The sequence below is a fragment of the Triticum aestivum genome, chromosome 4B (genome assembly GCF_018294505.1).
Source record: "Triticum aestivum cultivar Chinese Spring chromosome 4B, IWGSC CS RefSeq v2.1, whole genome shotgun sequence".
In the NCBI taxonomy this organism is placed as follows: domain Eukaryota; kingdom Viridiplantae; phylum Streptophyta; class Magnoliopsida; order Poales; family Poaceae; genus Triticum; species Triticum aestivum.
In genome coordinates, this window is record NC_057804.1 from 306,196,629 (window position 1) to 306,211,230 (window position 14,602).

General features: G+C 41.8%; 1 protein-coding gene across 2 annotated transcripts; it reads left to right on the forward strand.

The window, feature by feature from the left end:
- Positions 1 to 3,456: 3,456 nt before the first annotated feature.
- On the forward strand, positions 3,457 to 14,349 carry LOC123092057 (protein IWS1 homolog A). 2 transcript variants are annotated; one of them, XM_044513730.1, is made up of 9 exons: positions 3,457 to 3,672; positions 4,509 to 4,614; positions 6,298 to 6,560; positions 9,365 to 9,515; positions 9,635 to 9,967; positions 10,064 to 10,128; positions 10,210 to 10,334; positions 12,852 to 13,085; positions 13,959 to 14,349. In XM_044513730.1, exons 1-9 carry the CDS (start codon positions 3,569 to 3,571, stop codon positions 13,979 to 13,981), a joined length of 1,404 nt encoding a protein of 467 aa, XP_044369665.1. In that variant the 5' UTR covers positions 3,457 to 3,568; the 3' UTR covers positions 13,982 to 14,349. The 2 variants fall into 2 exon arrangements, with proteins under 2 accessions (XP_044369665.1, XP_044369666.1); XM_044513731.1 differs by having other exon boundaries at positions 9,410 to 9,515.
- Positions 14,350 to 14,602: the final 253 nt, after the last annotated feature.

Sequence of the window (14,602 nt, forward strand, 5' to 3'; positions counted from 1 at the left end):
ACGCCGTTGTGCTGCTTCTGGAGCCATCATCATCAACCTCTCTTTCCCCCTTGCTGGATCAAGAAGGAGGAGACGTCACACGCACCATACGTGTGTTGAACGTGGAGGTGTCGTCCGTTCGGCGCTAGGATCTCCGGTGATCTGAATCACGGCGAGTACGACTCCATCATCACCGCTCCATCTAACGCTTCCGTACGCGATCTACAAGTGGTATGTAGATGCAAACTCACTCCCTTGACTCGTTGCTTAGATGAACTCATAGATGGATCTTGGTGAAACCGTAGGAAAAATTTTAATTTTCTGCAACATTCCCCAACAAAATTCACTGCCTTCAAAGGCACACTTTCACCAGGCAAATATTCTTCATGTCCATATACCTAAACAAAGACATGGTACCCATTGACTACAATTAAGCATAATCATTCGTGGCTTGCTACATTATGTGTGCTCCTTGGTGGACGAGAAAACCTGCAAATTAATTCCTCACATACATTGATCATACAATAGTCAAGGGGAGATTCATTTTATTGTGGTAGAAGAAAACACCGTGAACTGTAGCATATCCACAAAACAATTGAGACAAGGGTTGCCTTCAGGCCAGTGCGTCGGGTGCGACCTTGACATTGACAGTGAAAGCAAAATTCAGAAGTGCGTCAAGGATCATTTAAACACAAACACATGAGATCTCGAGCAGCAGCACCATCCGATATTCTAGGTGATTCATGGCGCGAGGACCATGAACTGAGGTTGCTACTAGGGGTAGACTACAACATAACATACAGACGTCAATGAGTTTGACCAACAAACAAGGAGGAACGTCTCAGGGGAGCGTGCGTGTACATGGAATTGAGGCAGAGCTTACCTAGGAGGGAGACTGGAGGGAAGGAACACCCTTGGAGTTGAAGGATATAGCTACCAATCGTCCAATTTTCTCCATGGGAGGACGAAGCAGTGAAACATCCGCTTCCTCTCATCGTCGCTTACCCCCTGGAGGATAGAATCTGTATGGTTAGGCAAGGAAGCGGGGTATAGTAGCACCAGCGCGACGACCGTCGCCGACGAGAACGACGTGCCAACGCTCAATTGCAAGTGAGATCGATGTGCAGCACACGCCGTTGGGACTTGGGAGCAGAATCAACGTGGGGAGGCTTCAAAGCGGAGAGCCAGTGTTGCGTTGGCGGCTGGAGCTGGGCAGGCTATGGCGGCCATCTAGGGTTACGCCAGGGTCGGCTGGCTTGTGAGCGGGAGGCGAGCGAGAGGCGTCCGTCTAGAAAGAGAAAGCACAAGGAATAAAATGTACAAACTCCTCTTTTAGGAGGATCCGTTAGGAGGAGTAAGAGAAAGAGATAGTACATATAATATTTCCATGACAAATTAAGTAGGAACGTAATGCTTTCATACTGAGTTTTTGTTAATGGTGTATGATGCGTACTTAAAATCTATTATTTGTTTCCTAAAAAAATTTGCAATAGTGAAAGGTATCGGTTGATTTGGGTAAGTTATTAAAGTTAAATCCGTAATTGCGTATACGTTAAGAAAGTGCTGATTTGCAAGGAAATAGCTGAGGCGTAAATAAATCGGTGAATAAGAAACCGGCATGGAGAGGGTGGTGGGAGGAGGATGAAAAAACCCGGTTGAAAATAAACAAAAAAACCTGGACGCAGTCTATATCTATACCTACGAATAAAAGAAATATGTATTCTTAGTCCGTCATACTATTTTACAGAAAATCTCCTAATATTTCTAACATTAAACCCGCAGTACATATCACTTAAAAAAAATACTCATATCTTCTAAACCGTAACCAAATTTAACATGTTATATATGAATTTTGATTAGAAAAATTCATAGAATCTAAATATGATATTATTTTACATGTTAATCATTAAATAAATTACTATCTAGGATCCAATCTTAATCAACAGTGCATTATCGGTCTTTCTTTAATATCAGTACTGATCCGGATTGTTGATGAACATCTCGGCAAAATCAGGATTAGTGACTAAATTAAAGATCACTTGCCCGTTTGTTTGTACGTATTAAATCTACATGTAAGGCGTGTTTAAATAGAAGATATGTGGAATCTTGAACTTGTGCTTTTGTTGGCAAATATCATTTTTTTAGGCTGTAGCTACAATTACTCAGATTGTAGATCATTTTTTGTAAATTAAGAGCGTGAGATATTTTTTTCTCGTGTTGCAGCGCACCCTTTTGATGCTTTGCACGTGAAGTTCGGAAAGCACCATAGGCCTTGCCTTGCAAAAATATACGAAAATGTTAACGCCCACACGTGTGGGCATTGACTATCTCGTTCACACGTATTCATCACCGTTCAGTACTATATGCACGAATCTTGACACAATTTGACTGATTTTCTGTGCCACGTAGGACAAGACGTGTGTGTGGTGTATGACATAGTTCGCCCACACATTCGTTTTACCACACGGAGGGACCGGTGTGTGGGTGTTTAGCAGTTCACCCACACATCAGTTTTCAGTCATGCACAAGGGCTGATGTGTGGGCGTTTGCCATCTCGCCCACACGTCCGCCTCCTCTCCCACATTTAAGCTGTCAGTTGCCATGCGTTTTGCAGTGTACATGGCAACTGCCTTAGTGTGATTGCAAGCAGATGGCAACTCTTTTTTTACTCGAACATGTCAGTTGCCATATGTTTTGCATGGTACATGGCAAATTGCCCTAGCATGCACGTAAGCAGATGACAACTCTTCCTTTTTACATGGCAACTGCCCTAACGTGCTTGTGAGCACATGGAAACTCTCTCTTTTACTCGAACATGTTTTTTTGCCATGCCATTTTTTCAGTGCTGCATGACAACTACCTAGTGTTAGTAGGTGGCAACTCCTAAAGTTTTGAAATCATGGCAATTACGGTAGACCAGACCACACATGGCAACAACTGTAGTTGTCCAAAAAATGGCAATCTGGAACTTTGACCTGAGATGACAACTGCCTAGTGTTAGTAGGTGGCAACTCTTAAAGTTTTGAAATCATGACAACTGCAGTAGACCAGACCACACATGGCAACAGCTGTAGTTGTCCAAAAAATGGCAATCTGGAACTTTGACCTGAGATGGCAACTGCAGTTAGCAGACATGGCAACTGTAGTTATCCGACATGACAACCGTAGTTCAGCGACATGGCAACTGCACTTAAACGAACATAGACGAGGGTCTGACCCATGGCAACTGCGTGCGCGCGATAAAGTGTCACGTGGGGTGTGCGGGACCACGAGGTACGAGGCCTGACGTACCGGACGTGTGGGCGTTATCTATTTCGCCCACACGCACGCGTGTAAAAGAAACCGGAAGGAAAAAAAATGTGTGAACGCTAGTTTTTTTTTAAAAAAATTATGTGAGCGCTAGTTGTTTTGCCCACACACAAACATGTGGGCTGGTCCTCTTAAGCACGACACAGAACGTGTGGGCGTTAAGGGACCCAAAATATAACTTTGTGCATATCAAGGCAGACGACCGAAGCAGCGGGATAGTCGCGGTTACCACCGAAAGAAGTCCTCACTGCTACCAGTCTACCATCACTGCTACCGTCGCATGGAGGCGGACGGCGCCGCCGCCGCCGCGGCTACAAGGGGGAGGGAGGCAGAGATCATGGAGGCCCTCCGCGCCCGCGTCCCCTTCTTCAAGAAGCAGGCCGAGTGAGCGCCTTCTCCACCTCTGCTCGTTCCCCTTCTCGGACTAGTTGGTTGTGCGGGGTCTATGCCTTCTAGGGTTTTTGTCTGGGCGACGCGCGGCGCGCGGAGCGAGTTGCTGTCCGAGGGGTTCGGCGACGGGGATGTGCAGCTTCGGAGTTCGAATTTCAGCCTGTCGCTCGTTGGTGTATGTTCTATTGTTCTGGAGCCGAGAGGGTTTTGGTCGTCTGGATTCAATTAGTCTGTGCGATGATGGTGGTCGAAGCAAATAGATGCAACAGGCTGCATTGATTCCAGGTCCGTCCAGAATGTGGCACAGTACCTGTAGCTCCTAAGATTTAGGTCTTAAGGGGGATGGAAAAGAAACTCTAGGGTTTTATCCTTTAGACAGAGGGAACTGGAACCTCGCGGGCGGTTTATTGTTGTGTACTGCTGGCTTTGTCGATTTTGTGGGCACTTCATTGCTGTGTATGGGCACATGTGTTAGCCAGAGGGAATGGACCTTGGTGTCCTGTAATGCAATGTGCATGGTTGGTTCTTCCTTTCGGCGGTGTTCTGCAAAGCTGTTGCAACTTGCAAGTGCTATACCGAATGCAGCTATTAAAGGTTAGTAAGGGCTAGGAAGCAGATTTCTTGTGAGCAGGCGACACTCAAAAAGATCATGACAACTTAAGGTGTTTCTTAGACCTGGGTGCGTCGGGTAGTACCATCCATCTATGCTTTCTAGTCTATAAGTAGAGGCCAGTGTTTTCTTCTTCCTTAAGGAATTTTGGACGATTTGTGCCCTCTTATTTATCTTGGTCAACGCAGAAGAATATAACATCGATGTTTCCCCTTTTCAGCTATTTGACTCTTGAAGGTGTGAGGAGAACATTGGAGAAGGACATGGATTTGAAGATAAATTCACTTGATCCTCATAAAAAGTTCATTAGGCAATGTGTAGACAAGGTATGATGGATGATAATGTACATGGGCTTTCCGATGATGCAATAATTAACATGGAGAAAATACCACAAGTGCAATTAACTATTGGGCTGAATTATATAAAGGTATCTGTGGCCTTTATTGTTTTTGACTGCATGGATGGTTAATTGTATTTGTTTATCTGCTAAGAAGCTAACACTGATTATTTTGCAAATAGTGTATTCTGCAGATTGGCTTATCTTTTGATTAAGAAAATGAAGTTATTTATCTTGGAATTGTAGACTGTTCCTGCCTAGTCCTTAGTAGGCCGTAGGTGCCAACCTGCCGCCTGCCTAGCTCCTACTCTCTTCAGAGCACTGCAATTTTTTTTCTTATTCCAAAAATGTGATGTCTTACTACAAAAGTAAGCATGAACAATTGTCTCCGATTTAATCGGCATTGTAGTTGACTAATTTATCTTCTTTTGTAATGCAAAGTTGACTGATTATCTTCAAGATAATAATGTGACTACTTACATGAATGTGAAAACTGAGTACCCATAACGTATTTAATATTTTGTGAAGACACCATAATAACATTTACTTGATATAACACGCGCGTCGTAGAACAAGCACTTGAGTCCATTAACCTGTACCTATGACTAGTACTGGTTCGATTGCATGACTAATTCCAAATTTTGATACACGCATGGCTAAGCACTCTAGGCCATGTAGTAATAAGCAGTAGTTTTTGTGCTATATCAGATGACTTGTCACTGAGAATGAAATCTGCTTAACTTAAATACAAAGTCAGGAGGATATTTAGAGATTATCATTCATATGACAAGTTAATAAGTGAGAAATGAATGATGAGGTGCAGTATGTACTTATGCTAGATAAATTTAATTGCACTTGTATAGCTAATATGTTGTTACTTTCAACCGTTAAACCTTTGTGCCCATGATTTTGGTCAATTCGTTGTTGAACTCAAAATTTCTGCGCCCAGATTTTGTAACTGGGGAACTTTAATCATGTATATTTTTTTATTTTTATTTGATAAAATATTGTGATTGTTCAGATGTTAGTTCCCTTAAGTTTTGTTTGGAAGTTTAGAAACCTCCATTCCACAATATAGTGCCTATAAATTTTTATGGAAGTCAAACTTTGTCAACTTTGACCAAGTGTATAGAGAAAACTATCTACATCTGTAATACCAAACATGGACATTCTAAAAATAGAACTCATGATGTATCCAATGATGTGCATTTGGTATTTTAGATGTACCTACTTTTCTCTATAAACATGGTCAAAGTTTGTAATGTTTGACTTTTATAAAAATCTATAGGCTCTACATTATGGAACGGAGGGAATAGTTCCATTAGTATAATACTCCCTCCATTCCAAATTGTTAAATTACTAGTTTTATCCCAATTCTACAGGAAATTGTGCCGATATTTTACAACATCAAATATATATAGTATGGAAATATATTTTATGATGGATCTACTAAATTAATTTTGTTTTATATATGTGGATGTATTTTTCTGTAGACTTGGTAAAAAGAAGTTTGACTTAGGACAAAGGTGGAACTTCATTTAATTTGGAATGGAGGCAGAAGTATTTTTGTTTCTTAATTTCAGATAGAACCTGCTAGGTTTGTATTCATCACATATTATTTACTCAGCTTTCTGTAATGTTCACTTTTACTATCCGTTGTGCACGATACCAGGTGTTTTCTGGTTGTGACAATGAGAATACTGATAATGCATCAGAGAGGGCTGAAGCTAAAGTGGATAACTTATCAGAAGATGCCCAACCAATGTCGGGCTCAAACAAAATCTCCTCCAGTCCTGATGAGCAGGGGGCAAGATCCAGTGAAACCGATAAAGACCCGGAGGGGTTGAAAAATCACAGTTCTGGTAGTAATATCACCGAAGCTATGATAAAGAAAGCTATTGACAAAAGGGCTTCCTATTTTAGAGAGAACTCAGAGTATGCCTCCTTAACCTGTCATTGTTAATCTCTACTGTTACTGTTTTGAAAGCCTTGCGATGGCCAACAATTACTAGTATCTTGCTTGAGTATAAGAATCTACCTTTACCTCGTGACATAAACACATATGCCGTCAGAAGTATTGGTGTGAACGTGATAATTTAAAATTGTAAAATTTGCTTCTGGGAGCCTGTAGAAAGTAAAAAGGGGTCAACCATTCCATCTGTGATCTGATTGATTATTTTAGTTGGAAGACATTATTTTGTATTTCCATAGCATTGTGGAATATCTTTTTTTTGGGGGGGGGGGGTTCATATTGGAGATACAGTTTTCTCTTCCCATGACCAGTAAAAGATAATGCTTCATGGGTAGTAAATAGTTATGTTGCAGATTGTCATGCTATAAAGATTTATTTCCGAAACGGGCAATATTACTGTCAGTTGGAACTTGTATATGCAGTGCATAATTTATAGGGCATGTGGGCAGTGTAGTGTCACAGCTGGTGGAAACTTAACATGGGAACTTGAAAAGGTCAATGAGATTTAGTTGTTTGCATTGATCTGATTATTTATTAGGAACCGTGATAATAACAGACTATTAAGTGCATAATTGATCCATTGAAAGCTACAAGACAGGCCTTTTATCAAGCATTTGTAATAATAACTAGCATAATACCCATGCGTTGCCACGGGCGACAAACATACGGAAATTGAACATTTGGTCAAAAGGTCATTAATTCTACTTCGCAGATTTTGACCACGATACATGTGCAAGTTTCACAGATTTTTTGTTCAAAAGATGTCCTGCTAAGTAGACAATGGATATAATACCAGACATCTTAATCTTCGATAAAAAACATAGAGGTAAGAAACTCCTACATCTATTGATAAAATAAAACTACAGTAAATTAGTCTAATTGAAACTATTATATCATTCCTACAAATTCAGTAGTCCAAAATGACACTAATATGAACTTTAACTAATGTATTCATAAGAAGCGGCTAAGACTGACGAACTTTTTGACCAATACCATTCTGATTCAGGCATTGTTAGCTCCTCCCTGACTGATTCAACCTTGGTGCCTCTTGTATTCTAGTAGACCAGACAAAGTAATCTATACAATGTATTTTAACTGCCAGTGCCAGCGACTCGGTAGTCAAATATCTTACATATAAGGTGAAGACAGTGACTCGGGGTACCAAAGCATGCCCATATTTCATCGAATTGACGAAGGTAAGGCAGCAAAAAATGGCCTTGTCTCCAGCTCTGCCCTGATGTATATGGGCTTCACTACGCTTCTGCTCAATCCTAGGCTCAATCTCTAGCTCCACTTCCATCGCACTGTCGCTCCGCTGTTAAGATCTGAAACAAAAAAGTAACCCAATCGCGTCTAGCACTGGGTGGTGAGTTATAACCTACTTTTCTGCTTGTTCGTACATAAGGATAATATGATCTGTGCAGCTACAACTATGACATGAAGAATCAAGGAGAAAAAGAATGAATGTCCATGTTAATTAGCGAGCAGTCTGATGTCTATCAAGTTTGCAACATGTACATCATAAAAGATTTATAGGCAAACACCACAACACAAGATGTAAATTAGCTCTCTTGCAAGTTACCTCAAAGATAAATATCAGCTAAATTTATATGGCCACTCACTCTTAACTCGCTTATCCATGTACAAAAACATCTCCTGTTCATAGCTCACACCGGAGAACTCCTCTGCCCTAAACTGCTAGCCTCCTCCTGGTACACTAATAACACCGTGGGGGCGTGGATAAGTGTGGCATTGTTGTGGTGCAAACATTAAAACCATTAAGCTACGCGTGAAGGGCGGCCAACCAGCTATGCCACGTGGCGCAAGCTGGTTGGCCGCGGTGAGAAATCTTTTGCAAGCTGGAGGGCGAGGGAGGAGCTTTCATCGGCGGTGGCCATCTAGGGTACGCCATAGCCAGGAGTGTTGGGTCGCTCGAGTGGGAAGAGGTGAGAGGGAGCCGTCCGACTCATGAGGGATTAAAAACCCAATGGGGGAAAAACCTATTTCATGCATAAAAAAAGGCAGGAGAAAAAAATCGGAACGGAGAAGGTGGGGGAGGGAATCATAGGAGGGAGGAAAACCCTGGAGGCAAGGAAGCGAACGTACCAACTCCCATTTAATAGTAAAGATTGATTGCGTTAGCATTATAAAGTACTCATCTTAAAATGAATTATCAGGTACTGACTATTAATACTTACTTACTTACTTACTTACGAAGCCTTTTATCCCAAACAAGTTGGGGTAGGCTAGATATGAAACCCTTTCACGAGGACTTCCCAGGAGGTCACCCATCCTAGTACTACTCTCGCCCAAATGGGTTTCATACCCAAAAGACTGGCTAGTTTTTACGTTGGCTCGCCAAGCCTATCACAACCCTTAGATATGAAACCCTTTCACGAGGACTTCCTAGGAGGTCACCCATCCTAGTACTATTCTCGCTCAAATGGGTTTCATACCTATGGGACTGGCTAGTTTTTACGTTGGCTCGCCAAGCCTATCACAACCCTCCTCCTTTACCCGGGCTTGGGACCGGCTATGCCTAGAAGACATAGGCGGAGTTTAATTATACACTAAAACATGTCTTGTTCTGATTATGCTTCAGATTTTTTCGTACTTTCTAGGCATGTCTATTTTATCTTGCCGAAAGCATGTATGTTTGTATTTACTTGATTTTGGTTTGAATGCTGGAGTCTGGATTAAATCTAAATGAGGAGAGCATAAGTGACTTTTTACAGAACATTCCAACATCCATTTTACCTGTTTGTAGCGTGTTTGATTATTCAGCATGTATTCACAAAATGAAGCAATGCAGAACTCTTACTCTACTAGGAGTTCGACGGACTTTAGAAGAAGACCTCAAACTTGAGAGGAAAGCTTTGGATGCTTTTAAGGATTTTATTACCAAAGAGTTAGATAGAGTAAGTGTTAAATGTGCAATAGAAACGTGTCTATTTGGTTAGCTCATGTGGTGTGATGCTTGAATTAGCTTTAGCTTAGAAAGACTTTTTTGACTGTGTTTCTCTTTTCTGTATGATAGGTTTTGCAAGAACCTGAAAATGGAACAACGGATCATAGTAAACAGGAGGCTTGCAAGGATGCTGGTCAGAAAACAAGTAAAGGCTCTAAAAGAGCTCGTCAAGACTCTGATACCTCTGAACTAAATAATAGTCATAGTGAGAAGGAAGACAGTGATGAGGATATAAGGCCAATAAAGAGGGGGGCTGAAAAAGGCAGATCTCTAAAACAGCAGAAAAAATTGTCAACTCTCAAGGTTGAAAAGGTTGCAAAAAGAGACTATAAAAGTGATAAAGATCAAGGTCAAAATTCTGCAGAAGATAATCCCCTTTCATCTGCTGTGAATGATAAGAAGGTTTTTATTTGTTTTTTATGTTGGGTTCTGGAATACTTGTTCTCTCAATATATTAGCTTTACCGTTTTTATATTTTGATTTGCACAAAAACAACAGGCAGCTCCAGCCCATGGCAAACGAGTAGAACGTCTTAAGTCAGTAATAAAATCTTGTGGAATGAGGTAAGCCTTACTTTGGATACTTGAATGCAAGTTGATGCATTTTCAAATAATGAATTTTACTAATGTGTTATCTTAAACTAGTGTGCCACCTTCTGTGTATCGGAGGGCAAAGCAGGCCCCGGAGAGCAAGCGTGAGGCTTGTTTGATAAAGGAGTTGGAGGATATACTTGAAAAGGAAGGATTGTCTTCACACCCTTCTGAGAAAGGTCCAGTTCGTTGCTGAATTACTTGTAATTATTATGTGCGGAAGCTTCTGTTGTTTCATATTCAAAAGTTTATATGGGTAGCATTAGGATGTTAGGTAATCGAATTGTTCTTTGTGGAGAACTCTCCTTGGGTGCAGGATCCAGCGGTGGGTGCACAAGGTTGTGAATCTGCCCACCCGATCCGATTCTCACTTCTACCTTGATTTAGAAAGTGCGGTAATGAGTCTTGTCCCTTGCATCTTAAAACAGAAAAAGGAAAAATTATCGCGTGTTCGTCAAAACTATGAACATTATGGAAGGTGTTTGTTCCCAATAATAATATATACTGCATGACTGAATTGTGATGGGATAATCTCGTTCGAACTCTTTTACCTTGGAGAACTCTCCTTGGGTGCAGGATCAAGCGGTGGGTGCACAAGGTTGTGAACCCACCCACACAGATCCGAGTTTCTGCCTTGACTAGCAAAGTGTTTGTTTGGTGCAATGAATAAAAAATAAACCACTACGTGCTCATGAATCTGAGAAACAACTAAGTGTACTTCTTATCACTCAAATGTTGCATCAGTTAGATGCCTTGTATTCTTGAATACTCCCTCCGTCCCAAAATTCTTGTCTTACATTTGTCTAAACACGGATGTATCAAGTCACATTTTAGTATTAGGTACATCCGTATCTAGACAAATCTAAGACAAGAATTTTGGGACGGAGGGAGGTAAATGATGAGTACATTCGATGAGCAAGAAATATATGAGATGCGTCAAAAGCAGCAAGTAATAATGATGATCTAGAAACAGATTCTGGCCAAAAAACAGAGCACGAATGCTTTGCTAGGCTGATGGTCCATTGGTCTTCTGCATCCGTGCCTATACACACCTTTAACCCGTTGTTGGTGCTCCATTGTTCTTCTGAACATTCTTTTCGGGATCACTGACACAAATCATGTTGGCCATCTCCACAAAACACCACCAGTTGGATTTGCCCAAGCAGGTTTGAGCTGAGCTCCCACCATATTTTCCTTTCAATCAAGTCTTGCCTAAATCATCGAAATGCCTGCAAATAAAACATGCATCGTTGGAAACGTTTTTCAACAATTGATAAAACCAAACCAATCTCATGTTAAACCATTTTCTTTCTGTAAATCATTCTAACAAACACATGGCAAGCATATTAAAAGGTATAAATCTCTGCCAAGCATTTTTTTAGCAAACTCTCGGTATGGTAACTTGATGCACTGATAAAACAAACAGTAGGGAGGGGCAAGGAACGAGGCAACCTGGGATCCGAGAAGGCTGTTAGTCTAGTCGGCTTCAACAGATGGGATAGCTTCGTGCCTGCCCTCGCCGCCCGTGGCTCTAGGGGAGTCGCGGTTTTGAGGGCTGCTGCTGCTGAGGTAGAACAGAAGGGAGAGTGGCTTCTCCGGCCCACCGGCTCCGGGGTGGAAGAGCTCTGAAAAATCGAACCTGAGATCGGCTCCAGCGGCTGTGAACATGGGCCATGGCAACTTAGCATGAGGAGGGAGGCACAAAGGTCATGCCATCTCCTGGGCTCACGACGAGGAAGCTGCAAGCCAGGAAGGTGACCTCGTTGGCGTCTTTGGCGGTGAAGGTCACCAAATTCTGAGGAGACGACAGCCATGGGAGGTCGAGGCGCATGAACTTCTCGCGCATCTTCTTGCGGCGGCAGTTTGGAGGTTATCCCGTGAGATGGCGGAGTGTTTGCGGTGAGGTACGCCAACTCGCTGTCCACCACCCACCAGTCCGACTTCATTGCGGCCTATCACAGAGGCTGGGCTGGCCATCTGCGACCATCCAGTGCCACCGTTGACGAAGCCACCTCGGTGGTGTGCCTAATGGCGCTGCGTGTGGATGTGGGAGATGACGAGCGTCTGGCCCTGTGACCCTGTCTTGTTGCGGAACCAATCGAGAGCACGTTCCAGCCTCATCCTGCGGTCCTTCTTTCCCCTTGTGGCCGCCTCCGATCTCCAATTCCTTTAGCACCAGAGAGGCAGTTATAAGAGATCACAGGAGAGTTCTACATAAGAGAAGGGCAGTTGTGCTTTGGTGACGCGAGGACGCGGGCGTGTATGTTTATTTTCCTGTTTCTTTTTTGCCCTAACCGATCATGCATGGAGTTCTTCTCCTGATTTTGCGATGATATTTTTTCTCCCAATTTTTATCATGCGGGGGTAGGAAGGATCTCAGGACAGAAGACAAAACTCTCTCTTTATAGTAAGTAGAGATTTAGGAATAGTGCATTAACGAGTCTTGAATCTTAAAACAGAATAGGAAAACTATCACGTGTTTCTCAAAACTATGAACACTGTAGAATGTGTTTCCAAATAATAATATATGTGACTGAATTGTGATGGGGTAACCTTGCTCCTGAACTCTTTTAGCTGGTTATATATATTTTTTCTGTTCTGAGTGCTGCCTGGATTTAATGTATAGATTACTTGAAGCATGTCTATGTTACATGTAATCAGTTGACTTGCCTAACTGTTATGCATTTTTTAAACAGAAATTAAAGCAGTGAGAAAAAGAAAGGAAAGAGCAAAGGATCTTGAGGGCATAGACATGAGCAATATTATCACGAGTTCTCGTAGGAGAAATGCATCTAGTTTTATACCCCTGCCAGTGCCTAAAATTGAAGCTGATAGTGACAGCGATGATGATGATGGTGAAGAGGAGAATGTGGAGGGTGGAGATAAAGGTGACGACGTCGATGCAGAAGCTGGAGATGGATCTGCTGATGGTATGATTCAATAGTTTGTAACATTTGAATTTACTGTCAGCAGCATTGTTATTTACAACTTTCTTTACTGTTGTATTGAGGAGAAATATCAATTGTTGTCTACATTAACTTTTTTGCGATGAAGTTTGGAAAAATTGAACTTTGAAAGATATGAACCTGGCAGGCAGCACTAGGTGGTGTTTTAAATGTTTTTATCACTTTTGCACCTATATTTATCTTCTTTCGTATCCTGCAAATAGTATCAAGTTTGATCCTGAAACTTTGTAGTGCCATAGAAGTCAGACATTTTTCAGTTTGAGAATTTCAGGAAACTCCTGCATACATATTCATTTACATCTGTTTTCTGTAGATTCCTACGCTGACTAGTAAAGGAGTGACCATGATTCAAATTGCCTAAAATATGTGTAGCTGTGCGAGCCACACAATCTAATGGAAAAAAAAATAACTTTTTGATTCAAAGGATTTCCATGGGAATTTTGGACGGTTGAAATCCTTGGGGAATTTTCATGTGCCGGTCCCTTGATTCGTAGGTACTGAATACCATAGGAATTTTTCGCAAGGATTCCATTGTACTACTACATTTCAGCATCGACTCAAACCTGTTGGAAAGGAATCCTTTGCTTTTCCTGTGAAGCAATCAAGCAAACCAAATTTTTGTAGGATTCAGATGGACATGACATTGCAATCCTGTATTTTTCCTATTCCTGCATTTCAAGAATCTTGTGAACCAAAGAGGCCCTTAAGCATTTTCTTTGTTAGTGGTTTACTATTTTGTCGTTCTCTCATGGTAAATCACCTAATGTAAAGCTTTATGCACTCTCTGAAATGCCGACATCTGTTTCTTACCATAGTGACAATTCTATGCATGTTCAGATGCTGGAAACGGGAGCGATTGACTCTTGCGGCGTTACTACAAGGTAGAAGGAAGTAGTTCTGGCCTTGGCTGGTTCACTGTGGGCCGGGATGAAGCCAGTTGTTCAGAAGTTACTTTCTGGCATCTTATTTATGCTGCCGTTAATATGGTCACTACTATATTATTGGCTGGGCATATTTATTAGACTAATACACTAGGCAATCATTGCTGTAGTCCCTTAACCTAATGTATAATATCAGGCGTGTTATCTTGGCAGCTGGTTCAGATTCGTGTGTTCATGTTGTTCGAAAGCTACATCAACATTACCTTTGTTCGAAAACATTACGTTTGTTCGATGTGTGTGTGTGACGACACGAGAAGTCGCATCTTATCAATTTTGAGAAATTGTCATGTCTGGTGCCCACTCGTGGTGATTTTGTGGCTAGGGATTATTCGTTGGTGTAGTCATGTTTCATTTAGTTTTATGGCTGGTCTGATGAGGCGAGGAGCTCCGATGTTCTTCGTTTCTTTAGCAACAAAACTTACTTCACTGATTAATGATGGCGCTATGCAACGGCGCCGCACACTGTGCACTAAGAGCCTTCAATGGCTGCGCGGCGCGCTAAAAAACCATTTGCAGCGCGTGGGTCGCCTGTTTTTGCGT